At 48.6% G+C, this 27,582-nt stretch overlaps 2 protein-coding genes across 2 annotated transcripts in view; both read left to right on the top strand.

The window, feature by feature from the left end:
- The window catches only part of LOC309808850 (forkhead-associated domain-containing protein 1-like), a gene marked incomplete at both ends in the record, with an annotated part of 409,265 nt that overhangs the window by 365,353 nt on the left and 16,330 nt on the right, over positions 1–27,582 (top strand). The gene's annotated exons all lie outside the window — the stretch shown is intronic.
- Positions 1–27,582, top strand: part of LOC309808031 (forkhead-associated domain-containing protein 1-like) — a gene marked incomplete at both ends in the record, with an annotated part of 92,104 nt that overhangs the window by 56,385 nt on the left and 8,137 nt on the right. The window contains 9 exons of the mRNA XM_082628043.1: positions 3,476–3,599; positions 7,264–7,394; positions 9,653–9,742; positions 10,757–10,861; positions 14,597–14,704; positions 17,442–17,525; positions 18,558–18,710; positions 19,563–19,758; positions 25,402–25,418. Of these exons, the coding sequence (XP_082484169.1) occupies positions 3,476–3,599; positions 7,264–7,394; positions 9,653–9,742; positions 10,757–10,861; positions 14,597–14,704; positions 17,442–17,525; positions 18,558–18,710; positions 19,563–19,758; positions 25,402–25,418 (1,008 nt within the window). The remainder of the gene's footprint in view (positions 1–3,475; positions 3,600–7,263; positions 7,395–9,652; positions 9,743–10,756; positions 10,862–14,596; positions 14,705–17,441; positions 17,526–18,557; positions 18,711–19,562; positions 19,759–25,401; positions 25,419–27,582) is intronic.

Raw genomic sequence — 27,582 nt, 5'->3', positions numbered from 1 at the left:
TCTTAGAGGGGAACGTATGTTTTCCCTTCTGGAAGTTTGTCTCTGTGTGTTCTATCTCTGGTATCATGCAAATAAAAGCATTAAGCTGAGAAGAGCTTACAAACACTTTCAGTGTTCCAAGGACCTTTTATGGAAAAGTTGTAGTTCCCCCCAACAGAGAAAAGTAAGATGTGAAAGAATTTTTTCACTCAAAGTTTCCAAAGCACAAACATGCAAAAGTATAGCCTTGGGGAGAGTGGGGGTCAGAGTGACCTGTGTCCCCGCAACTTCTAGCATAGACCCCCCCCAATAATGTCTCAGGTGCCCCAGGGAAAAAGTAAGTGTAACTGCCCCAAATGTCCTAGACTCTGAACCATGATGGTGCATGAAACGAGTCAGAAAACTTGTGAGACCTTGACGTATCTGTTAATTCTACCAGAGTAATAATGACAAAATTTCCAAGGACACAAACCAAGACCAAAGGCTGTGAGCGCCATCTGGTGGCCATATCAGCACGCCCGAACTCCATTACCTGGGCATGCCCAGCACCTCCCCCCAATCTTTTTTTTTTTTTTTTTTTTTTTAGCGTGATGCCCGCAACCTGGTCTGATGGTAAACAGGGAAATTCCTGTATTTCTTCTTTTGGAGGGATTATTTTTATTTAAGATACTGAATCTCTATTTACTCTTATAACAGTTATTTTTAATTTAATGCACGTTTTTAAGTTTAAAAAGGGAGCTGCTTCTACGAAAAATGCTAAGAAATTATAGTGGGGCTAGCCAAGAGACATGGGAAAAATAGTGAAAGTGGTATATGAATGACTGAAGTTTAGAAACTCTCTTCGGGTGGGGTTGCTAGATAAAGTAAGGGCACCCAGTTAAATTTGAATTTTAGAATTTCGTTTTAGTGTGTGTCCCAAATATTGCATGGGACACATTTGCACTAAAATATTATTCATTATCTGAAATCCTATTTTAAGTGAACATCCTTTTTTCCTCCCCTAAATCTGGCAACCTTACCTTAGGAGAACAAAGAAATTGCACCCAGGACTTCCCTGGTGGCACAGTGGTTAGGAATCCGCCTGCCAGTGCAGGGGACACGGGCTCGAGCCCTGGTCCGGGAAGATCCCACATGCCGCGGAGCATCTAAGCCCGTGCGCCACAACTACTGAGTCCCTCGTGCCACAACTACTGAAGCCCGTGTGCTTAGAGCCCAGGCTCCGCAACAAGAGAAGGTGCCGCAATAAGCCTATGCACCGCAACAAAGACCCAACGCAACCAAAAATAAATAAATTTATTTTTAAAAAAAGAAAAGAAATTGCACCCTTCTCCTTGTCACTTCCATTTTGATCTATCAGAATAAGCTAGTGGGGCTTCCCTTGTGGTGCAGTGGTTGAGAGTCCACTTGCCCATGCAGGGGACGCAGGTTCGTGCCCCGGTTCGGGAAGATCCCACATGCCGCAGAGCGGCTGGGCCCGTGGGCCATGGCCGCTGAGCCTGTGCCCCACAACGGGAGAGGCCACAACAGTGAGAGGCCCGCGTACAGCAAAAAAAAAAAAAAGAAAAGCAAAACAAGCTAGCTCTTGTCCTGTCTACGGATTGCGTGGCATTTATGCCCCAGTAAACGGGTCCCTGTGGGAGTACTGAGGCCTGACATCTGAAAAATCACAGGGCAAAGGCCCACAGTGCACCTTGAGGTGGGAAAGTCCGGGCCACTCAGAACAAGCAGTCTGGCCACATCAGACCGAGAGGGAGGGGGTTCTGGGCCCAGCTCTCTTTCCCGGCCTCTCGGGTACCTGCTCTGTGGAGGCCGAGGCCTGGCAGCTACTTTCGGGCCCTTACCAACGTTGCATTTGATGGAGAGCCTTCCGCACCCCACGTGTAGACCTAGACCCCTGGAGAGGGACCGGCCCTTGAGGGGGCTCTGATCCATGGATTTAGAGGGTGCTCACAGCAGCCATAGATAGAGCCGGCCTGTGGTGCTCCCACCCACGATTCCTGTATTTCCTCTTTTTTTTTTTTTTTTTTTGTGGTACGCATGCCTCTCACTGTTGTGGTCTCTCCCAGTGCGGAGCACAGGCTCCGGACGCGCAGGCTCAGGGGCCATGGCTACGGGCCCAGCCGCTCCGCGGCGTGTGGGATCTTCCCAGACCGGGACATGAACACGTGTCCCCTGCATCAGCAGGCAGACTCTCAACCACTGCACCACCAAGGAAGCCCTTGTATTTCCTCTTAATAACAACCACACTGGCGTTTAAGTGAGCCTGGCAAGGCTTACAAATGCACACATAAAGATTACCAACTATCTTCCCCAGAGACGCACGAGGGAAGCTGAAGCTAAAACACCCCGTGAGGGCTTACCTGGTGGCGCAGTGGTTGAGAGTCCGCCTGCCGATGCAGGGGACATGCGTTCGTGCCCCGGTCCGGGAAGATCCCACATGCCATGGAGCGGCTGGGCCCGTGAGCCATGGCCGCTGAGCCTGCGCGTCCGGAGCCTGTGCTCCACAAAGGGAGAGGCCACAACAGTGAGAGGCCCGCGTGCCGCAAAAAAAAAAAAAAAAAAAAAAAAGAAAACAAAAAAAACACCCCGTGGTAGGTAGAGGAGAGGACCGTCACAGCTCATCCCCCTGTGCCGTGTGCCAGGCATGATCTGAGCACTTGTACACATGTTAACTTATTAAAATACTTCTCACAATCCTATCAGGTTGGGACTACCATCACCCCGCATACAGACTGAACAAAAGGAAACAGAATATGGTGTCCTCCTTGTGTTCACAAAGCCCATTAACTGGCAGAGGCAGGACTTGAAGGCCACAGTCCGGCTCCCGAGTCCATGCCATGCTTTACAGCCTCCAACTTCTCACGCTCATTCCTAGAGCCACCTGGGAAGGAGGAACCAGGCAACTAAAGACTGGGTTTGAATCAGACTCCACGTCTGACCAGCCGCGTGATCCCGAGCAGGGGGCCTCGCCTCTCTGAGTCTCAACCTGGCTCCCTTGCAAAATGGGCACATTAATGGGAACGTCAGCCTTCAGCAACGCTGTGACGAGTATCAGTGTAGCATGTGTGAACGGGCTCTGTAAACTCTGGAGTGTTCTGTGAGGTATAAACTACCCTCTATTCTCATTAGAGGGAATTCATTTCATAACCTGCTCCCGGCTCTTGAACTTTGCTGTGCATCCAGTCAGTGCTGGATGATCTGGAACCAACAGCTGGTCTATTTATGGCTGAAAACCCACAGGTCATAGGAAGACAGCAGCACTGGAGCCCCTGGGTGGCCACAAAGATAAGGTCCGTGTCTCGAGGACCCATGACATGGTGGTCACTGAAGGAACAGGCCCCCTCCTGCCCCTTCCACTAGTGACAACGGAAAACCTTGGTTTCCCCAACACCCCGATCCAAGATCAACCCGACTCTTTGCCCAACGTTGGAGAAGTACCGGCGTGTCCTGCAGGCCTGGCTGGCCCCCTCTGACTGTGTGTTGCCTCCTTCCACAGATCAGTGCCCTACAGCAAGGCTACAACCAGGTGCTGAGCCAGACCCTGTCTGAGAGAAACTTAGAAATCACCTCCCTGAAGCACGAGGCCGAGAACTTAAGGAGGGACGCCGCCATCACGTCAGGTGAGGCCCTTCTGCATTCAGGCCCCAGAGCTTCTGCCCTCCCCCTGCAGACATCACCAGTCAACCAGCGCACCTGTGCCCGTGACATGGGTGCAGCCTCAGGGATCACCCGTGTCGGTGCATTAGAGTTCTCCCTCAGTGGAGGTTTCTTGCCACCCAGTTCCGAGGGCAGGGCCTGGTAAATATTTGAGAGAATGGTATCTCTTGGCTACAAGGTCTCCTGAGCACTGGCCCCACCAGGGAGAACACAGGTCGCCTTGTGGCTTGGGTGGTTCCACAAAGCAGCCTGAGTGCAAACTAGAGCGTGGACAAAATGGGGTCACTCCTTTAAGGCACCCATGGTCTCACCCATTTCAGCCGAGTGCACTTGGGCCCAAGGGAAACCATTTTCTAATTTGATCAGAGGTGGTTCCCTGATAAAGGGCTTGGGTTGGGAGAGGGGCAGCCAACGCACAGCTGTGGCTGAGCTTTGATTCCCTGGATTCCTTCATTGCTTCCACATGTTTCTTGAGCTCCTACTAGGTGTCAGGCCCCGTTCCAGGCTCCGGGGAGGGAGAGCCAAAAAAGACAGTCAGATTCCTGTACTCACAGATTTGGGAGGGGGTGACAGACAATAAAAGTAAACGGATGAATAAACAAGCCCACTTCAGAGAGCAGTGGTGCTGTGGAGAAAATAAACTGTGTGTTGTGGTGGCCAGCACTTCAAGGGGGGAGGCCAAGGGGGACCAGCTTAGTGGGTGTGCAACCATGGAACTCAGGTGGGACTTGAACCCGTGGGCTGGGACTCGAACCCACTCAGAACCCACTATCTTTTAATCGAGATCATGCATCTGGTCTCGGGACTTAATAAAGCTCAGGTTCTTTATGTCTCATGCAGAAAGAATTCAGTGAGAGACAAAGTAAGAAGTGGATTTCTTTAGAGAGAAACACACTCCACAGACAGAGTGTGGGCCATTTCAGAAGGCTAGAGACCCCCAAATATGGGGCAGTTAGTTTTTATGGGCTGGGTAATTTTATAGGCTAAAGAGTGGGAGGATTGGGACAACTCTAATATTTTGGGGAAGGGGCGGGGATTTCCAGGAATTGGGCCAACACCCACTTTTTTTTTTTTTTTTTCCTGTACGCGGGCCTCTCACAGTTGTGGCCTCTCCCATTGCGGAGCACAGGCTCCGGACGTGCAGGCTCAGCAGCCATGGCTCACGGGCCCAGCCGCTACGCAGCATGTGGGATCTTCCCGGACCGGGGCACGAACCCGTGTACCCTGCATCGGCAGGCGGACTCTCAACCACCGCGCCACCAGGGAAGCCCCACCACCCACTTTTTGACCTTTATGGTCAGCCTCGGAACAGTCCTGGTGCTGATGGCTGTGTCATTTCGCTCATGTGTTACAATGAGCCTGTAATGGGGCTCCAGTTCCCCTGGAACTCGAATCTTACGCCCCCTTGGACCTAGCCGATTCTAACCAGTTCATGTTGTATCCTCCACCGCTATGTCCTTCTTTTAGAGAGGACCTGTTTCAGGTGGGCAAGGACAAGCCAAGGGCAAGCGAGCCTGCGTGGAGTGAACAGGGGATTGTGGGGCTGGGCAGGGTCGGGGGGGTCTGGGTTTTTATTCCAAGGGTGTTGGGAATCCGGTGGAGGTTTTTAAGCAGAAACTGACATGTCTAGAGACCTGAAGAGGTTGGGGCCACTCACAGACGAGGGGAGAGAGAGAAGCAGGTGACAGGGAGGAGGCAGTGAGCCTCGGAGGGGCACATCACTCTGAAAGCAGCCAGTGCGTAGCAGGAAACATGCCCACAGCTGTAGAAGCCAGGCATAGCATTGAGTCGCACGTGAATCCCCATCTCTGTATGAGTCTGTGCTTTTCTTCTGCCTCACTCTTCAACTTAATCACACCCACACCCACCCCTTGCTGCCCCCAGGTCTCTGCTTATGCTCCTCCCTCACTTGGGATGTCCTCAGATATTTTCTGAGCCCCTCCCCCAGGCTAGGTGCTGTTCTGGGCACCAGGAATGGAAGGATGAACTCGCTGGTCCTCACCTTCCTCCCGTATGTCGGCCAGTGAAACCTCATCCAAGCATCAAGCCTGTCTCAGATCCCACCTTCTCCGATCAGGGAGTCGGACAGACCTGGGTTGGGATAATGCTTGAGATGGGCTGGACCCACTCAAAGTGTGGCAAGCCCCAGAGGGATTTCCAAGTAACTGAACTGTGTCCTGGAGGCAAAGCTCATTTTAAAAATGAAATTCTGGAGCATTTTGTGCTTTATTTCATAGACATTCTTGATTGATACCTACCACTAAAACTGGGCCTGATGTTCTTTCAAGAAAAGAACCGTAGGAGATAACCCAATACCACTGCATTTATGCACCCTTCTTCCCACTTTTATTCAAAATGATACTACAATGCAAGAGGGAAGAGATATGGGGAGATATGTATATGCATAACTGATTCACTTGGTTATAAAGCAGAAACTAACACACCATTGTAAAGCAATTATACTCCAATAAAGATGTTAAAAAAAATGATACTACAGTAATGGAGTAGTTATCTATTGCTGCATAACAAGTTACCCCAAAATGTAATGGATAAAACCCCAACCAATATTTATTATCTCCTCCAGTTTCTGTAGTTCAGGAATTTGAGCGGGGGGTGACTTAGTTCTCATGAGTTGCAGGCAAGATGTCGGCTGGGGCATCAGTCATGTCATCTAAAGCCTCGGGGGGAGCCGGAGGATCCCCCTTCAGAATGGCTGCTCATGTGGCTATTGGCTGGAGGCCTTAGTCCCTCAGCACACATGCTTCTCTCTAGGGCTGCTTGAGTGTCGTCACGACACAGCAGTTGGCTTCCCCCAGAGTGAGTGATTGGAGAGAGAGCAAAGAGGAGGCCACAGTGTCTTTTATGACCCAGCCTGAGAGGAAACAGTCCGTCATTTCCACAGTATCATATTGGTGACACATGGCAGCCCTATTCACGGTGGGAGGGGCTACACAGGGCATGAATTCTAGGTGGTAGGGATCATTGGGGCCATTTTGGAAGCTGGCTGCTGAGAAAAATAATAGGCGCCATGTAACAAACATAATTTAGCCACTTTGTGTTCTTGGGGCATACCGTCTCATTTGACCCTTACAATAACTGTGTGGGACAGACAGTGGGAGGTGAAATAGCTTGTCCAAGACCACGAAGCTAATAAGTGGTAGAGAGGGGTCCAAACTCAGAGGACTGAGAAACCAACCACCCACCCCATCAATAGTGTCCAGCAGTGCCCTCTGCCACACGCCCGTCTCCTGGCCTCTGGAGAAGAATTCCTGGACCTTCCCTGTGCTGGGCCTTTGTTCCCCAGGCCCATGGTGTGGCCTCTCCTCCCAGCTTTGCCTGGCCTGTGCCCACAAGAGGCCCCCAAAGGCTTCTCCTCTCTCTGGTGCTGACTGCCCCTCATTCTCACTGAAGCCTCAAACCCTGTTCCATGGACTTCGCTCTCATTCCCATTCCTGCTCTGGGACCCTTGGAAAAAGCCTCCCCAATTGTAGGCGGGCAGCGGTGGTGGCCTGGGCTTGGAAGGTCTTTTCCGAACATTGGCTGACAGCCATGGTGTTGCCAATAATCCTTCCTGCCTCTTTGACCTCCATGAGTCTTTTGTTTTGGTTTGGTTTGGTTCTTTTACAGAGATGGTGTCATCTTTGCAAAGAGACGCGTTAGTAAAGGATGGTCAAGTTCAACAATTACAACAGGAGGTGAATCAACTGAAAAGTGAGAACAAAGAAAAGGATCACCAGCTTGAAGCCCTCAGCTCCAGAGTGAGTGTCGGGTCATCAGCAAATTGTAGCTGCGAAAAGCAGACACAGTGGAGTCACATGACACACGGTGGTGAGATGAGGCCAGTGCCCAAGGACACAGGGAGGGTAGCTGCTGGGCAGGTGGCCAACTTCTCTGAAGCCTTTCAAAGGACAGCATGTATGTGGCTCAGAAGAAGCATAATAGATTTTCAAATCCAGCAAACATTTTCTAACCCCTATTATAAATGAGTTTGTTTAATCCCAGCAACAAACCCACCTATGAGCATATACTGCCATTGCAAAGTTTAACATTAAACAGAATACGATCTCTCTGTGAGCACGGATGACCACACGGCTGCATCGTGGTCCCAGCACCGCTGGTTCTCATAACTGTCTTCACAGCAGAACATCTGAAGATCCAGATGCAAACACGCAGACGCTCATTTCTTCCTTAGACTTTAGTGTGTGGAATGTCTCTATGGAAGATGAACGTGGTAGGCAAGCAAAGAGCTTTTTACATGTAACTTTGACTCTTTGCAAATCTTGCCTTCAATGCTAACTTTAGAATCCTGCCCCTATAGGATAAGATTTCTCAGTATTTGCATGATGTGCCTGTTTCTGTGAGTCAAGGTAAAACCTCAAAGCTTTCATCTCAGGTGGCAACTCAGAGATTCCCAGAGGCTACCCGATAGCTAGGTCTGCATGGGGGTGGGGTCAGAACAGATCTTGAGGTTCCAAGGAAAAGGCACAGTAAGTAATACCTGGTACGTAGTACCATACCCAGTTTGGAGCTGGTGAAAGGCACTGCATGAGCTTTGGGATCAGACAGACCAGGGTCCCATCCCAGAGCTTTCTTTTATTGTAACTTATTTGGCCTCCATTTCCCCATGTGTGAAATGGGGATGACAAAATCGTTTTCCAAGAAGTGGGAGGCTGGTTTTAGTTGTGCTCTTCTGCCTCTGCCTGAGGTCGGCTGCCTGGCCAAGCCCTCTGCATTCGTTTCTCCCAAGCAGGGTGTCTTCCCAGGCATGTGCTATAGCTGTTTAATGTGGTGTGTGTGTGTGTGTGTGTGTGTGTGTGTGTGTGTGTGTGTGTTGGGGACGGGAAGGGGATGCAGAGCTGGTGCTAAGTAGAAGGAATCTGCAAAGACAGCACCTGCTTGGCTCTTCTACCTCCTGAAATGCATTTGGATGATTTATGTCCCCATTTCCCCTTCCTCGTTGACCTTGGAATGAGGTCCCTTCTCCTCTAGACTGTGCTGGCCAATAGCACAAGGGCTCGTCACCACCAAGGATACTGCTCTTGTGAACATTTGAGATGCCTTTTTTTTAATGACATATATCATGTGTGTTAATTTTAGAAAAATAAGTAGATGACATTGAGAAGAAAAAATAAAAAGAGAGGAGAGGAAATGCTACCTTGAGAAATCAGTGTTAATATTTTCATGTATGTTCTTCCAGTCTTGTTTCTATATATTGCCTAGAAATCAATCAATCAATCATTTTATAGTGAATTTATACTATGCACATTTTTTAAATTTTTAAATACTTATTATTTTTCCATTCTAATAAATCAACGCTCTTATCATTCGTCTTAAAAGCTACATACTTTCTCCTGGATGTACCCAGTGTTATAAAGTGGTCTGCTGTTCTAAACAACACTTGGGTTGTTTCCTCTTTTTTTTTTTTCTTCCACTGTTACTGACAATTCTGTGAAGAGCATCCTTGAAACTACAGATTTACTTATTTCTCCAGTCATTGTCCTTAAGGTACATTCCTAAAGTGGGAATTGCTGGGTCAAAAGAAGGCACATCCATGCTTACGCCCTTAATGCCTGTTGCCAAGCCGCCCTCAGGCAAGACAGCTCTGTTTACCCCTCCACACCAGTCGGGGCAGTTGTTTCTTTGAGATGCAACCTGCACAAAAGCCCTAAGATGGACCGGAGCTCACTGGCTCTGCCCCCTCCACCCTCACCGTTCACAGCGTGAAAACATCCCAATTCCTGCACCCTAAGTCCCCAGACTCTACAAAGCTGGATTTCCCCTGCAGTGAAGTTTGCTGGCTTTTGAAGAGGAATTTAGACGCTCTATTCCTCAGAACTCATGAGAGGGGTGAACTGGGAACGACTGCAGGATCCCGTGCTCCCATCACACAAATGGTCTCGCCTCTCAGAATTCAGAGGTGTGATTGCGTTATACAGCAGGAAACACTCCTGGGCGTGAACACAATTACTTGGGACCCCCAGCCAAGCCCCCGTGGCCTTGTCCTTTTTCTCCACAGTGCTCAGTGCTGAAAGAAGAGTTACAGAAGGAAGATGCCCAGAAGGAGAAGTGGGAAGCCCAAGAGAAAGAGTTAAAACTCTGCAAAACCGTGCGTTGAACCTCCTGACCCCTAGGTGTCCACTGAAAGCCTAGATTGGGCCCTTCAGGGTTTTGGAGGGGTTCCTTGGCCCATTAGCTAGCACAAGCTCTGGGGCTTTCTGGGTGTTTGTCTGTTAATGCTTTGATTTGCTAGCCTCAAAGAGATGGGTGAAAAGACCATGGAAAACACACTCTCCCCAGATTTTCTGGGCAGTTGGCTCAAGGCCCCTCATCAGGTTTCCCCTGGGGAAAGGGACGGGAGGTGGCCACCATATGCTGCTAGAAATTCACCGTGGTCCCTACCCCTGGACTTGTGATGCCCAGACTTTCATGATCCACTGTCACAAGTTTTATCACAGCCCTGAGCACTGTTATTAACACAACTCTTCTTGAAGTATTTTTACTTAAATACATTCAATTTTACAACAATTCATAAAAACAAAATAAAAAGCAAATGTATCACTGGCCTTGTATGGAAGGTGAACATAAAAATGAATACAATGAAAAGATGACCACTCAATGTAAATGTTCACCCCCTGTACCGGCCCGAACCCTCGTGCACATCACCAGGCATACGTTTTCCATCCGTTGGGAAGCCCGGTGCCTGGGACAGGGGGAGGAGACGTGTGTTCTTCTCTCTGGCAGGAGCACACTTCTCTGCCTCAAATGAGAAAAAAGAAAAGTGTCATTGTTCTTTTCTTCCAAACTGTGCCCATTGTGTCTTCCAAACAGCCCTTATTTAGATTGAACTCAAAAATATACCCCAAGGAAAGAGATTCTAATGAGTGGATAGGTATCTTGTACTGTTTAATCCAGGATCCATGCTGATCTTCAAAAGAAAATCAAATTTTCCCTCACCCAGCCCTTTCATTGCATCCGTTGAAAGAAAGTCTACTTTGCCTCAAAGATGTGGAATTGTCCCCCAAGGGAAGGAATGAAGCGAATCCCAGACTAGGTTTCTGCCTTAATGAACCGGATGAAATGAGTTGTGAAGTTGACTTCCCTGTTGTTGGAACTCTTTCAGCAAATCCATGACATGGAAAAAGAAATGAGGAAGCTCAGGGTGGAGCTGAAAAGGAGCAGTACCGAGCAGAGCCTGATCTCTATGACGCTGCGGGAAAAGAGCAAGGTATGGCAGGGACAGGTCGGCCTGGGAACCACTCTGGGGCCAGCACTCCACCTGCATCATCTCTGTTCATCCTCACAATGACCCCATGCGGTCTATACTGGTATTATCCCCACTTTACAGTTGGGAAAACTGAGGCTCACAGAGGTGAAGGAAGTTATCCAAGTTCACTTGCATAAAGTAGTTGTGGCAGAACTTGAATCCAGGTCTGCCTGACTCCAAAGCTCCTGTGTGTACCCACTACCCTAGACTGCCTTCAGATCTTAATTGTGAAATTATCTAAGAAAGAATTGATCCATTAAATCAAGTTTGCCAATGATGTTGTTCCAACTTAAATTCTCATATTGATTTTTTTTGTCTTTTTGTTCCATCATTGAGAATGTTTTTAAAAATCTCAACATGTTTGTCATTTGTGTGTTTCTTCTTTTAATATGAACGATGTTTGCTTTATATATTTTGAGGCTGTGTTACTAGGTGCATATAAATTTAGGATCCTAATACTTCCTGTAGAGCAAAACTTTAGATCATCATGAAATGTCCCTTTTCATCTCTAGTAGTGTTTCTCCCTTAACGTCTCCTTTGTCATTTAGCTTCACCACTGGCTTTCTGTTGGTTAGAGTTTTCATACCTTATCTTTTTCATATGTTCTCTGTCAATTTTTGTCTTAAGTTTTAGACATATGCCTTCAAATAGCGTATCATTTTTACAAAATACAGTTTGACCATCTTTGACTTTTAGTCCATTTATATTATGTAATTACTCGTGTACTGGGGTTTAAATCTACCTTCTTGCTCAATACCAGATGTACCATCTGTGGTATGTTCCTTTTTCTCTCCTTTCTTGCCTCCTTCTGAGTGGATGGTTTTCTCTTATTCCACTTTCCCCCTCTATTAGCTTGGAAATATTTCACTTTTTTACTATTCTTTTAGTCATAGTAAGACAATAGCATTCATCCTTGACTCACCAAAATCACACATTAATTAAGTTTTTCACTCTTCTACTATTATCTTAGTAGTCATCCTGAAGACTATAAAGTGCATTCTTTTTTTTTTTTTTCGGTACGCGGGCCTCTCACTGTTATGGCCTCTTCCGTTGTGGAGCACAGGCTCTGGACGCACAGGCTCAGTGGCCATGGCTCACAGGCCCAGCCGCTCTGCGGCATGTGGGATCCTCCTGGACCAGGACACGAACCCATGTCCCCTGCATCGGCAGGCAGACTCTCAACCGCTGCGCCACCAGGGAAGCCCTGCATTCTTAACTTACCAATAGGCAATAGTAGTTGATAATGATGCCCTTCTCCTTGACAGTGCAATGAGTTTCAAACACCTTAACTTCACTTACCCCCTCCAGATTTATAAGCCATTAGTGTCATTTTCTAAACTCCTCTTGATAGTTAAAACCCCACAAGACATTATTAGTGTTTTTCTATAGTCAGTATCATATCCACACATTACCCTTACTGTTGCTTGTCTTTTCTGCATCTCTGATCACCCACCTGGGTTCATTTTTCTTGTGTCTGAAGAATACCCTTTAATGTTTTCCCTCATTGTGGCTCTGCTGATGACAAATTCTCAAATGTGCCTGTGTGTCTGTCTGGAGATGTATATTTAACCTTCATTCTTAAAACACATTTGACTGCGTATTGAATTCTACAATGGCAACTCTTTTCTTTCAGCACATTAGATACAGCATTAGATATGTCACTATTGTCTTGTGGCTCCTATTATTTCTATTTAGAAGTCATCTGTAAGCCTAACTGTTGTACCTTTGCATAATCTGTCTTTTTCTCCGGTTGCTTTTAAGATTGTCTTTTTCCTTGATTTCCAGCAGTTTTATTATGGTTTATCTAGGTGTGGATCCAGTTTTATTTACCTCGTACAGAGTTCGTAGGGGCTTCTTGAATCTCTGGCTTGGTGTTTTGCCTTAGTTCAGGCGCTTGGGCTCTGTACCACACAGGCAGTGGGGAGCTACTAAGCCTCCTGAACAAGTGACTGATGCAATGACATTCGTGGACAGTAATTAGGGTGAAAATGAGAGTTACAATTTCTCACGTACTAGGCGTTACCCTGAACTTTTCACCTCTTAATCTTTACAACAGCGCTGTGATCTAGAAATCATCCTCTCCATTTTACAGATGAGAAAGTCAAGGCTACTAGTTACTAGTAAAGTAACTAGCCCAATGGCACAGTCGGTTTTGTCTGACTTCAGGTTTGTCTGACTTCAGTTACCCTGGCATAGCAAACAGCCACATGCTACTGTTTACACTGAAATTAATGAAAATTAAATAAAATTTTAATTCAGTTCCTCCGCCACACCAGCCCCATTTCGAGTGCTCGATCCCCAGATGTGGCTGGTGGCTGCCGTATTAGACAACACAGCCTCGCTCAGAGTACCTGTACCGTTGCAGAAAGTTCTGGTGGACAGAGCTGCCTTATAGCAGGGTAACTCTCACAGTACCGTTAAGATTGCACTGGAAGAAACTAAACTTGAGGCGAGGAGGCCAGTTGTCACAGTCCAGCTTGCATTTGAGAGGGGTTGGAGGACAGGCGTGAGACCCCCAAGTGTGAGAGAGGGAGCAGGGCGGCCGCTGAAGGTGACTCTGAGGCTTGGGGACAGGAACGGGGGCTGTTCATGCAGAACACAAACAGGGGCAGAGTCCAAGGCTGGACTTGGCTTTTGCAGCATATGAAACAGGCTGCTGAAATAGAAGTCAGAGCATGTTTAGACCTGGGAGAAAACTAAGGCCCAGAGAGCTTAGATGACTTTTCCAAGGTAACGGAGCTGGGTAGAGGCTCTTCCACTGGGCCACACTACTCAGAAGAAAGCTCTTAAGGGCTTTTCTGGGTCTTTTATAACATCCCTGTGATCCCCCTCTTCAGATCCCTAAAAACACAGCCTGTGAATTTGTTTCAGCACAAAAACTTTCCATTTATTTACGAGTGTTTGCCTCATTTCCTGTTAGTGCCAGGGCCCAGGGCTCAGCAGGTGCATCCAAGAATTGAGCAGCTGCGAGGCCTACACTGGCCAGCCAAGGGTAGCGTGGAGCACTCCCAAGCTTACCGTGCGTTGACTGTTACCCAAGCAAGGGGGGAAAAGTAGGCAAGCTTCTCCACTTTAAACGCCTTCCTTTGCAGGCTGCAATTCTTAATAGACATTGCTTTGGCAAGCCTCCAGAGAGGTTACCACCAGTGAGTGTGCTCAAAGTGGTAACGACAAACAGTTATGATAATAAACCCAATCATAACATTTCCAAGTACCCATCACGAGTTATTAGAACGAGACTGTACGGCGGACATTCCCGTCCACCTTTCATAGGTTACAACGGTACTTAACACTCTCACAGAGCCCTTAAGCACTATTCCAAACATTGAATCCCCACAATGACTCTATGCAGTGATACTAGTATCATCATTCCCATTTGACAGATGAGGACACTGAGTCACGGAGCAGTGAAGTAACTTTCCGAGTGTCGTACGGCTTGTTAGGGACCGAGCTGGGATGGGAGTGTGCGGTAGAACATAGTTGAGCCCCGGGTGCAGAGCTCGGCCCTTTCCCGTAGGGGGCAACTCCCTGTGAGTTTGCCTCCACCCTGTGCATGCCTGTGACCCCTGCTGCTGGGCTGCAGCTGTCCCTACCCCTCAGGGACTCCCCCACTGCCATTAGCCCACCCAGAAGAGTTTCCCCAGAGGGCATGATGATCACATTAGCAGCAAGCCCACACTTTCATCATCCTTTCAGGTGGAAGAGAAGCTTCGGGAGGATTGCAGAAGGAAATTGCTTCAGCTGAAAGAAATGAGGAACAGAGAAAACCTCATTAAAGCCAATTTGGAAAGGGCAGTAGGTCAGGTAGGTGTGCTGCAGAGCCCCTTCACGGGCCCGTGCTCTCCACGGAATCCCGCACCCAAGCGGCCGGCAGGGATGAATGAGGAGGAAGACGGCCTGCCTTAGTTCACCCGCTTATCTCAGGGGCAGGGCTTTGTGCAGCTTCCGCGTCCCCGTGGATTTCACTAAAGAGGCTTTTCCTTCTGGGAAGCTGCCCACTCCAGTGTTTGCTGTTGCCTGAGACCCTGACCAAGCAGCCAGTCCCAGCTCAAGGCCCACCCCAGTGAACCAGCTGTGCGGTTCCCTCTTGGGAAGGGTTTGAGCTCTTGACCCCGGTGGTGTTTCTAGCACTTTCTCCTTCACATTTTTTGTCCTGACATTTAGAGCGATCTTTCTTCCTCTGGGCCCCCAAAGAGATGCTACAGTCAGTGTCCCCAGGGAATTGCCACATTTCTGTTTGTTTGTTTGTTTGTTTTGTTTGGCCGAACCGCGTGGCTTGCAGGATTTTAGTTCCCCGACCAGGGATGGAACCCATGCCCCCTGCAGTGGCTGCATGGAGTCTTAACCACTGGAGCGCCAGGGAAGTCCTGCCACTTTTCTTAATAAAGTAAAACCCAGAATACCACAGCTTATGCCAGGTGGAGGTGGGCAGGGTGGGGAGAGGGCCATTTCCCAGGCCTCTGACCCAAGATGGCCCAGTGGCCCTTCCTCTGACACGTGGCACAGACATGAGGGCCAGAACATGCAAACGAGCCTTCACCAAAGGCTAAGGGAGAGCAAACGAGAACCCAAGATGGGGCACTGGCCCTCCAGAACACAGCCCACCGAGGGCAGCCCATCTTGGGCCCCTCCACAAGGCATCCTCTCCTGGCAGCCACGGCTCCAGGGGGACCAAGAACGTTTTGCGTGTATGTGTTTGTGCTTTTCTTTTTCTGGGAGAGTGAGTCCACCTCGTCACTCATTGGATGCTCAGAAGGATTTGTAAACCACCAAAAAAGGTTAAGAACCACGATCCTTAAAGGAGCCCTCCGTCCCACCCAGCCCAGCTCCCAAAGCCCTTGAGTTTGGTAGCATCCAAGCCTGAACCATCAGTGTGACCGGAATTTGTCCCACGCGCTGAACTTCAGAGGCACCCACAAGTTAAATGATGATGCTGACCCTCAGGCAGGTTTGAAAGCCTCTTCAACCAACTTCCACACCATCACCCCCGGTGTCCTTTCTCCTGCAGGGTGCCGACCCCTTAGCAAGGCAGAGAGCCCGCCAGCCTGGGCTTCCCTCCGTGCACCTGGGCTACCCCTCACCTTGCTGGCACTCTGCACCCACGGCGAACACCCGCCTTGAGGGCATGATCTGCGCCACTTGCCGAGCGCCTGGTCATGGCTCTGGCCAGGGGTCATCCAGGAAGACCCTCAGAGACACTGAGATTCCTCCAGGTCTAGACTCGAGAGAGAAAGGACGAACAAGGCTTCTCTGCGCTGCCTGGGCCTTGCTGCTTCACCCCCTTGTCTCCACAGCCCGCTCCCGGCCTGAGGTCCTGCCCTTCCCCAGGCCAGTGACCACAGGACTCAGCCCACCATCCAGCAGGACCTGTCCCTCCCCACCCCCACCCCCCACCAAGCAGTCCTGTAGGGCGCCTCTGGTGATAACACGGGCCATTGCCCACAGGGCCCTCTGCATAACCTCTTCCTCGGGCGACCTAGGACCCTCCCTTGGCCATGAAACCAGCAGACGACCCAGAGTCCCTCCAATCACCCAGCTGGCTTCTGGCAGGATGACTGCAGAGGTGTCCTTAGGAGAGTCACAATTCCTCTACTTGGCTTCCCAGAGCTCCCTGGTGTGCAGCAGACTCCTGTGTCTTAGGACCTGTTCACGTTCTCATTGATTCTGTGGCCCTTGTGGTCCTTCAGGGCTCTGTTTTAGAGCCTTTCATGACCACATTTTGCCAGTGAGCCAAAAACCCAGGCCAAGGGCCATCACGTTGGGAAATTTCCAGAGAAACTTGGGCTTCTTTGCCGTTCAAGTCTCATGAGCCTGGGGCATCTTGAACTCGTCATTCTAGAAGCCCTGACTTAATTTAACTGCGTTGTTTCATCATCCGTAATATGAAGACACCAGCATCAGGGAGGCACTCAGTAAAAACTGGCTGAACTGAAGGAGAGGACTTTGAACATCTGACTTGACAGGTGTTTCTGTTCTAAGCATTCGATGAACGTTTATTGAGTGCCTGCTGTGTGCCAGGCGCTGCACCAGGCTCCGGGGACCTGGAGAGGAGTACAGGAGACGTCGTCTTCAGGACACAAGGTCTAAGGCACAAAACGGCAGCAGGCAGCTCCTCCTTCTCTCCCCAGGCGCCCTTGCTGATGACACGAGTTACCCGGGCTGACAGCCTCAATGTTTATCTCACAGCCTGGTGCCAACGTAGCAATTACGGAAGAGCGCTCCCGGCCCTGGACTTCCCACTGGATAATTGGCAGCAAGTGGCTCTTCCGAGAGCCCGAGACGTGTGTGTGCTGACCGTGTGCGTCGGCTAGGTTAGGCGGGCACACCTGAAAAGTCATTAAAACCTGCTGTCCCCCTCTCTTGTGTGGGCACTGCCCCTTCCGGTGAGAGGTGAAGGTGTTAATTACCCATAAGGACCACTAAAGGCGTGCAGAGCCTTCTCACCGATTTCTCCCAGACCCAGCGACGGAGGCGCCTCCCCCAGCCTTGCAGCTGCAGCTGCGCCCCTCACCTCATCCCCTTCCCTTTCTTTGTGCTGCAGCTGGAGCTTTTCAGAGGTCAGGTCCTCAAGGCCACCTGCGGACGCGTGAAACCGGTCCAGGACAAACCCGTCTCCAATCAGCAGGCTCGTCTCTCTTCCCCACTTTCTCCTTCAGGGACCCGGGGCTCCAGACACTGGGAGCATATGTTCCTGTTTTTTGTTGGTGGCACATAATTTTCACACTGTTGCTACACCATAAAGATTTCTTTTGATTTTCTGGGATTTCCTGGCTTTTCAAGTAAAAGCCAGTTAAACTCCCTTGCAGTGTTTCTGTGAAAATCAAATTAAACCACCCAGGACTGTGTCTGGTCGGCAGACCCGCACGGTGTACCTCCGTTAGCCCCGCGAGGAAAGGGGCGGCCTCAGCATGGACGGTGCGTCCTCGCTCGCTCGTTCCTCCTGAAGTGGCAGATGGCAGTGAGGGTGGGCCTCTGGCTGTAACGATGCCTTATTATCCTTCCGTTTATCCTCTCCAATCCTGGGTGTCAGCGCGCGGGTCACAAGATCACACCACGGGCTTCTCTCGGACGACCTCCTTTTTAGGAGCCCACAGCATCAGGCTCAGCGTGATGAATCCCTCCCAGAATGCAGAAGAATCTAGAACACACTCGTGGCCACATGACAGGCCTTTGGCTCTTAAAACACCATCTCTGATCCTGGGAAACATGCCCCGGTGACAGAGCCAATATCCACGCTCCAGAGCCAACCCCAAAACACGCCAGGACCTCCCTCCTCCGAGCTTAAGCTGAAGCCCTCCAGGTCCCCTCCCCGCAGAGCCACCCTGCATTTTAATTAATTAATTAATTAATTTTTGCTGGGTTGGGTCTTCGTTTCTGTGCGAGGGCTTTCTCCAGTTGCGGCGAGCAGGGGCCACCCTTCATCGCGGTGCGCGGGCCTCTCACTATCGCGGCCTCTCTTGTTGCGGAGCACAGGCTCCAGACGCGCAGGCTCAGTAGTTGTGGCTCACAGGCCCAGTTGCTCCGCGGCATGTGGGATCTTCCCAGACCAGGGCTTGAACCCGCATCCCCTGCATCGGCAGGCAGACTCCCAACCACCGCGCCACCAGGGAAGCCCCACCCTGCATTTTAAATCTTTTTTTTTTCTGTTTCTCACCAGTTACCAGAAAAGAGCAGCAGGGTCACAGAGGACAATAGCAACGTTTGGCAGCAAAAGCGGACCCTGCAGAAGGAGACCCAGCTCAGCAGCTGCAAAGAGGAGGAAATCACCCAGAACATCAAGAAGCTGAAGACATCCTTAGACAGTTGCCAGGTGCCCCCTTCTCCATTCCTCAAATGTCCCCTGTGTCTCATTTTTGTGCTCCTTGTTCAGGAAATTGTCCAGCTCTGCTTTTAGTCCACCTTTTCTCTTGTTGGAGAAATCTGTTTGAGATCAGAAAACAAAGGACCTCCAGAAATGCCTCCCAGGTGAACTTGGTGTGGCCAAGGAGAAGCTGCCCGACACACTCCAAGTGCTGCCTTTGGGAGGCCCCAGACCCCGGGGGAAAAAAAACAGCCCCGTGTTATTTCCAGAGAAACCAAAGAAACCTTCTGCTCTTTATTTGCAGTTTTCTTTTCTGTCCCAGCAGTGGAAGGCTGCTCTTACCCTTATTGGACCAGAGGGTCTGGCAGAGCCCCCACTTCATGGCCCCCACGCAGGGATCCAGCTTATCACATCAGGCAGCTGCTTCTGCTTTCTCTGGAAATATGCAGCTACTATTTGGGGAGTCTGGGCAAATGTTGGCTTGTCAGCACTCTTTCAAATCAGGAAACCGCACTTTATGACCAGCTTGTGTGTTGATCTCAGCAGGAATTCTGTAACCAAATTTGCTTCTCCTTTCAACCAAATCGTCCTTGGCAATTTGGCTTTGGAATTGCCTATACCTAAACAAAGGGTCTATTTGTCCATCCAGAGTCCCAGTTAGAGTGCACGTGAAATAAAAGCTGCCTCCTTCCTTCCGCCCCCCGAAAAAGGGAAGTAAAACTGGGCCGTCACAGGGCGGCCAACATACGGCTCTGCCTGCTTCACGGGCCCGTCAAGAACACTGCTCTGTGTGGGTCACAACCGTCAGGTGGTATTTCTGGCGATGGTGCCCGGGCTCCTCACGACCTCATCTCTTTCCAGGCGTGCATGACAATGTCTTGCTCTAGCAATGAGCTGAAGAAGGAGGTCGACCACCTACAGCACCTGCAGGTGAGCCCACCTGTCTCAGGGCTCCAGAAGGTGGCACTGGACATCTTGCGCCTGTCACTGTCCTGGCTGGAGGAAACGGAGCATCTCCTCCACGAGGTGGGGATCCAGTTCTCCAGCTCCGACAAAGGTGATTGAAACTCTTTTCTCACATAGTTACATGACTGAAATATTGCGTTGAATCTGATCACGATGGGACATCTATTGAGGGAGGCTTCTTAGGTATGTGGCCAAGTGTTCCCTTCTCCAGACTTCACTTTGCTTCACCACTTGAGAAGCAGTGTTCCTGGAAAAAAGTACACAAGTGAGACGTGATTACTGGAGAAAAATGAGACGTGACAGTGGCAAAAGGAAAAATCGAAATTATGCTAAATCTTCTCTCTCAGAAGTAACCATATATATACATATATAGAGTAGAGACGTTTTTTAGAGCAGTTTTATGTTCATGGCAAAATTGAGAGGATGATACAGAGATTTCCCAGGTACCCCCTGTCCCCACTCATACACAGCCTCCCCCATTTATCAGCATCAGCACCAGAGAGGTACAGTTGTCAGGACTGATGAACCTACATTGACACGTCCTAATCACCCAAAGTCCATGGTTTATATTAGGGTTCACTCTTTTTCATTTTAATTTTATTGGAGTGTAGTTGATTTACAGTGCTGTGTAGGGGTCACTCTTGGTGTTGTACATCCTATGGGTTTGGACTTGGACAAATGTGTGATGACATGTATCCACCATTATAATATCATACAGAATCGTTTCCCTGCCCTGGCCTTTCTCGCCTTCTGAGATGGCCCACGCTCTGTCTGTGGAGTGTGTTTCTCTCTAAATAAGTCCACGTCTTACCTACCACTTTGTCTCTCACTGAATTCTTTCTGCGATGAGACATCAACAACCTGAGCTTCATTAAGTCCTGAGACCAGCAGGTCCACCAATAATGAGGCCCACCCCGGGGAGGACCCAGAGGCCCTGTAAATCACAGTGCTCCACCGGGAAGATGGTCCAGTCCTGAAGGTGCTTTTGATCCCAAATCTACTGCCCTAAGCAGAAGCCAGGGAGCACGGCGGGGGATGTGGTTCAGATCAGGCCATCTCTGAGCAGATTGGTGGATTCTGTGCACAAAGCCCTGGTATTAGGTCAACTCGATTTATGAGTTTCACTTCTCAGGTCACTCTGTAACTACACAGTAACAGAAAGTACGCAGAATTCATTAAAAGCCACCTGTGGAGTCCATAGAGGGGAAGTGGGGTGGGTGAAGTTACAGATCAGGGACGTGGTAATAAAGCAAAATGATGATAACCCATAAACCCAAATATCTAGAAACTGATATTCTAGAAACTGAGGAAAGTAAAGCTACAAGTTTAACAAAATAAAAAGAAGCAAAGGAGAAGCCAACTTCAGAGCCAGCCTATGCAATTCCTCCATGGCAGCGCATGTTTGTCTGATTGAAGCCTGGCCCTGCTGTTCTTCAGTGCCTTCCTATTAGTGCCTTAAGTAATCAACATCTCCAGTAATCCCTCTGCAGTGTTCAGGAATTCAACTCGTCATGGGGAAACCTGTGGTTTGAGGACTTAAGTTTTTAAGATAACGTCTTTTCTTTTCAAAACTGGACATTTTTATTCCAAATAAAAGAACCTATCCCCCCCAAAAAAAAGAATAGTTTCACTGCCCTGAAAATCCTCTGTGCTCCCTCCCAGCCCCCCCGCAGCCCCTGGCAACCACAGATCTTTTTACCGTCGCCATAGTTTTTGCCTTTTCCAGGATATCATGTAGTTGGAATCATACAACTTTTCAGATTAGTTTTTTTTATTTAGTAATATGCATTTTCGTTTCCTCCAAGTCTTTTCATGGCTTGATAGCTCTTTTTTTCTTTTTAAGTGCCCAATAATATTCCATTATCCATTCACCTACTGAAGGACATCCTGGTGGCTTCCAAGTTTTGGCAGTTATGAATAAAGCTGCCATAAACGTCCACATGCAGGGTTTTGTGTGGACATGTTTTCAACTTCTTTGAGTAAATACCAAGGGCGCGGTTGCTGAATCGTGTGGTTAGAGTACATTTAAGTTTTTTTTTTAATTAATTTATTTTATTTTATTTATTTTTGGCTGCATTGGGTCTTCATTGCTGCGCACGGGCTTTCTCTAGTTGCCGCAAGCGGGGGCTACTCTTCCTTGTGGTGCACGGGCTTCTCATTGCAGTGGCTTCTCTTGTTGCGTTGCGTGGGCTCTAGGTGCGCAGGCTTCAGTAGTTGTGGCACACGGTCTCAGTAGTTGTGGCTCACGGGCTCTAGAGCACAGGCTCAGTAGTTGTGGCACACAGGCTTAGTTGCTCCGTGGCATGTGGGATCTTCCCAGACCAGGGCTTGAACCTGTGTCTCTTGCATTGGCAGGCGGATTCTTAACCACTACGCCACCAGGGAAGTCCGTAGAGTACGTTTAGTTTTTAAGAAAACCACAAAACTCTTTTCCAAAGTGGCTGTTTTGCGTTCCCGCCAACAATGAATGAGAGTTCCTGTTGCTTCACATCCTCGCTAGCGTTTGGTATCGTCACTACGATCATATTTTGTGTGGAACTTCCAGGGCATTTTCCCATGGAAAGAGCTGTGTGATTCTAGGCAAGTTACTTCCCCTCTCTGTGCCTGTTTCTTTACCTGTAAAATGGGGATAATAGGGAATACTCACCCCTTAGGATTTTTGTGAGGATTAAAATGCATTGATACATGTAAAGTACTTAAAATAGTACCTGGCATAAAATAGGCACTACCTATCCACGTGTATTGATTTTTTAACTTTACAAAAGAATAATGTCATATTATACCCAATTTCCTTTAGTTTCATTCCTAACAGTACATCTGGAGCACCCTTCCATGTCAATACACACAGATCTACATCATCGCTGTCACTGATGGCAAGGAACCTCATTCTGAAGGGTGTACCGTAATTTATTTAGCCAGTCCTCTATAATGGGCATTTAAGTTGCTTCCAGTTTTTCACACTTAATAGATGAGGCTGACATAAATATTATTCACACATACCTGTTCATCTTATCTTTATCATCCTAGATGTGGAAGGATATGAACCACTTTCATTCAACAAAGATTTATCGCAGGCCTCCTAGATACCAGGCACAGTGCAGGTTGGAAATATAATGGGGTCAGAAACAGGTAGAATTCAGGTTATGGGGTATATGGATGTTGGCTGTAAAATTCCTCCCTCTTCACTGTACATTTGAAATCTTTCATTATAAAATATTGGGGAACTAACAGGCACTCTCCCTGCGCTTGTAGATCTTAGGGTCTCAGGGAGGAATAGGGGTGGGGCATTAACTGAAAAATCACTCACATGTAAAACTTTAATCATGACAGTTGCTTTGAAGGAGAAGTGCAGGGCTCTGACCTGGTCAGGGATGGCAGGGCACCTGCAGGGTGCATAGGAGTTATTTGCCAAAGAGGGGAGGGGAGGGCATTCTGGGTGGAGGGAGCAGCGTGGTGGGATCGCAGGAAGCATGGAAAACTCACGGGACTAAAAGAAATGGAGGCGGAGGGCAGGGACTGGTGAAGGAGGTCCACAGGGGCTGTATCATGGTGTGGCCGGGGTCTTGCAGAGCCCTGGTAAGAAGCTCTGCTTTAACCTGAGAGCAGAGAGAAGCCCACGAAAGGTTTTAAGTAAGGAACTGATGGAACAGGCTTGCATTTGGAGACAGTCATCTTGGCCACGAGTGGAAAATGTACAGGAAGGTGGCCAGCACAGAACCCCGGGAGAGCAGTTAGGAGGCTCTCACAAGACATGATGGTGGCCCTCACTGTGGCAATGGAGGGGACGGAGCAAGAGAGAAGATTCCAGGGGCATTTAAGAGATGAATCAACAGGCCTCAGTGATGGAGTTAGATATGGCTAGAAGGGAAGTGATGGAGAGAAAGGGGGCTACAGGTCTCCAGGTTTCTGGCTTGTGTTAAAAGTACAGATGTGGTTCCTTCACTAAAATCCAGAGTAAAGAATGCCACAGGAGGACCAGGTTTGAGAGGAAAGATGAGTGTGAGGTGCCTGTAGACATCCAAAGTGAGGTGCCAAGGACGCAGCTGTCACCCTGGATATCCAACCGTATCAGTGATGTGGCCCCGGAACCCAGAAGAACATGTGCCACATAGCGGGTGCTTAGTCAGATGGGATGGATGGACGGGTGGATGGATGGATGGTGATTAAAGCCATACGTGTGAATGGTATCACTAGGAAGAAAGTATTGAATGAGAAGGGAGAGCCCAGGGCCACACCTGGGAAACTCCAACATTTATCGTTGATCCTTCTTGCCAAAGCGCTCTCCAGAGAGGCTGCGCAAATTTGACATTCTTACAATAATGAATGAGAATAGAGGAGTGATTTTCACTCTGGTGATTAAGCAACCCCAGCCAGGATATGTCTAAGGTAATCCAGAAGGTGGTGTGAATTTCTTTTAAACGTGTTTAAAAAGAAAGGCAAGGCTTCCCTGGTGGCACAGTGGTTGGGAGTCTGCCTGCTAATGCAGGGGACACGGGTTCGAGCCCTGGTCTGGGAGGATCCCACATGCCGCGGAGCAGCTAGGCCCGTGAGCCACAACTACTGAGCCTGCGTGTCTGGAGCCTGTGCTCCGCAACGAGAGGCCGCGATAGTGAGAGGCCCGCGCACCGCGATGAAGATTGGCCCCTGCTTGCCGCAACTAGAGAAAGCCCTCTCACAGAAACGAAGACCCAAGACAGCCAAAAAAATAAATAAATAAACAAATGTGGGGTTTAAGAAAAAAAAGAGAGGCAAAATCCAGATGAACTTTTCTGTAAGTGCCTGCCCCTCACCGATAGCGTAGAGAACGGGGGCGCTGCATTGCTCCCGGCAACCCAGCCCCTCCCCAACCCCCGTATTACTGTCGTTGTAATCATGGCAGAGTCTGAGTGTGCGTGAAACCAAGAGAGATGTGGCCCACGGTTCTAGCTGTTCTTCAAAATCAGAACTAAAACAAGGAAAGACCATGATCTCTATCCTAGTAACAGCGGGGCCAAGCAATGTGTGCACTGTCCCCTCCCCAGGCTTTAGGAGTCACTGAAGCCTCTGCCTCTAAATCTAGTCATACATTCCCGTAAAGAAACATGGGTTGCAAAATTAAGCCATCAGGGGCTTCCCTGGTGGCGCAGTGGTTGAGAGTCCGCCTGCTCATGCAGGGGACACGGGTTCGTGCCCCGGTCCGGGAAGATCCCACATGCCGCGGAGCGGCTGGGCCCGTGAGCCATGGCCGCTGAGCCTGCGCGTCCGGAGCCTGTGCTCCGCAACAGGAGAGGCCACAACAGGGAGAGGCCCACGTACCGCAAAAAAAAAAAAAGAAGCTGGCTCAAAAACTTTTTATGTGTTAGTCCACCATGATAAGTGATTCAAGGTACTTCCCATTACTGAGGCCAGCACGGGATCACCGAGTCACTCATCACCATACACAAGCAGTCCTAAGAGCCTTGTGTGTTCACAGTTCCTAAGAGGAGGGTAGGAACCATGGTTTGTTTAACTCCTCCTCGGTACTTGTCACTGTGTTAGTTGTTTTACATGTACTGAGTACTTTCATCTTCCAACAGCCCAATGAGCCAGGTACTATTGTCGTCTTTATTTTGCAAGTAAGGAAACTGAGTATCAATAACATTAAGGAACTTGCTCAAAGTCACACAGCTGGTACATGGTAGGGTCAGGACTCAAACTGAGGTCGTTGTGATCCTGGCACTTGTGCTTTTTCTGTGACCCCACATGCCCTCCGAAGATCCAGAGGGGTACCAGGTACATGCCCAGGTCCTAGAGGACAGGTTCTGTCGTTAACTTGAACAGAGACAAACCTGAGAGTTTCATTCCCTGGAGTGAAGGGTGTCTGATGCGCGCCGCGGGCCTCGCCCCAGCAAAGCCCCATTTGCATTAGAGCGAATAAGTCTGAGTTCAGGCTTTGGAGACCAGCTACTAAGGTGTGACTCTCAAGTGTGCGCTTACTCATTGTGTGAGCAGATCTCGACTTCTGTGTGCCTCTGTTTACTTGGTTATAAAATGGGGTTAAGATCTCACCAGGTAGTTGTGAGGATTAAACGACGTGGTACCCAAATCATGGGGTCACACATAAGCCTTAGGAAACGGTAGCTGCCATTCGCATCAGCCTTGAATACTTGTTGATTGAATGTGAACTAAATGTGGATGGCAAGCAGATGGGTATGCACACAGGTAGGGCAGCGTGATTTACTCACGCCGAGGTGCCTTTACCTGTGACCCCTGCCGCATCTCTATTTGACAGCTAGTCAGATTTTCTTAGCCGTGAGCACTCAGTTCTCTTCCCAGGCCTTCTTCCTCGGCTCTTGACAATGGGCTGCATTTCCTAGCTGCCGAGTGGTAAAGCTGGGACTCCATCCAGGTCCCTCTGACCTCAAAGCCCCTGCTCTGAACCACCATACTACCTGCCTTTTAAAATATTGTCCTAAGGGATAAAACGCACGTAATGAGCTAGGTCTGTAAAATCCTGGAATAAATCCCTCAGGGAAATCCAGGTTGAGTAACTATTGTTGGATCATGTCATGAGCAGCCCAGGAGATTGGGGTCACTACTAAAGATCTGATTGGTTAAGATATCACCTAACACCTGTCAGAATGGCCGTCACCAAAAAGAACACAAATAACAACTGTTGGCGAGGCTATGGAGAAAAGGGAACCCTTGTACACTGTTGGTGGAAATGTAAATTGGTGTGGCCACTACGGAAAACAGTTTGAAGGTTTCTCAAAACACTAAAAATAGAACTACCACATGATCCAGCAATTCCACTCCTGGGTATTTATTCCTCTAAAATGGAAAACACTAATTCAGAAAGATACATGCACCCCAATGTTCATAGCAGCATTATTTACGATAGCCAAGACATGAAAGCAACCTAAGTGCCCATCCACAGATGAGTGGATAAGGAAGATGCAGTAGGGAATTCCCTGGCGGTCCAGTGGATAGGAGTTGACGCTTTCACTGCTACGGCCCAGGTTCAGTCCCTGGTTGGGGAACTAAGATCCCAGAAGCTGCATGGTGTGGCCCCCCAAAAAAATAGATGTGATATATATATATATATATATATATATATATATATATATATATATGCAGTGGAATAGTACTCAGCCATAAAAAAGAATGCAATTTTGCCATTTGCAGCAACATGGATGGACTTGGAGGGTACTATGCTTAGTGAAATAAGTCAGACAGAGAAAGACAAATACTGTATGATATGACTTTTATGTGGAATCTAAAAAATAAAACTAGTGAATATAAGAAAAAAAGAAATAGACTCATAGATATAGAAAACAAACTAGTGGTTACCAGTGGGGAGCGGGAAAGGGGGAGGGACAAGTTAGAGGTAGGGAAATAAGAGGAACAAACTACCGTGCTCACTTCAGCAGCACATATACTAAAATCGGAACAATACAGAGAAGATTAACATGGCCCCTGTGCAAGGATGACACGGAAATTCATGAAGCGTTCCATCCTTTTGTGACCAGAATGGGAAGGAAATTCAAAAAAGAGGGGCTATATGAATACATAGAGCTGATTCACGTTGCTGTACAGTTGAAACTAACACAACATCGTAAAGCAGCTATACTCCAATTTTAAAAAAAAGAGGTACAAACTACTATGTATAAAATAAATAAGCTACAATGATATATTTTACAGCACAGGGAATATAGCCAATATATTTTTTTTAATTTCACTTTTTCCTAATTTTTTTTCTTTTTTTTTTAAACCCCACATTTGTTCATTTATTTATTTTTTTGGCTGTCTTGGGTCTTCGTTTCTGTGCGAGGGCTTTCTCTAGTTGTGGCAAGCGGGGGCCACTCACTATCGCGGCCTCTCTCATTGCGGAACACAGGCTCCAGACGCGCAGGCTCAGTAGTTGTGGCTCACAGGCCTAGTCGCTCCGCGGCATTTG

The sequence above is a fragment of the Mesoplodon mirus genome (assembly GCF_964341445.2).
Source record: "Mesoplodon mirus genome assembly, chromosome: 7".
Classification (NCBI taxonomy): domain Eukaryota; kingdom Metazoa; phylum Chordata; class Mammalia; order Artiodactyla; family Ziphiidae; genus Mesoplodon; species Mesoplodon mirus.
The sequence above is the reverse complement of the archived record's forward strand: the minus strand, read 5'-3'. Positions and strand labels throughout refer to the sequence as shown.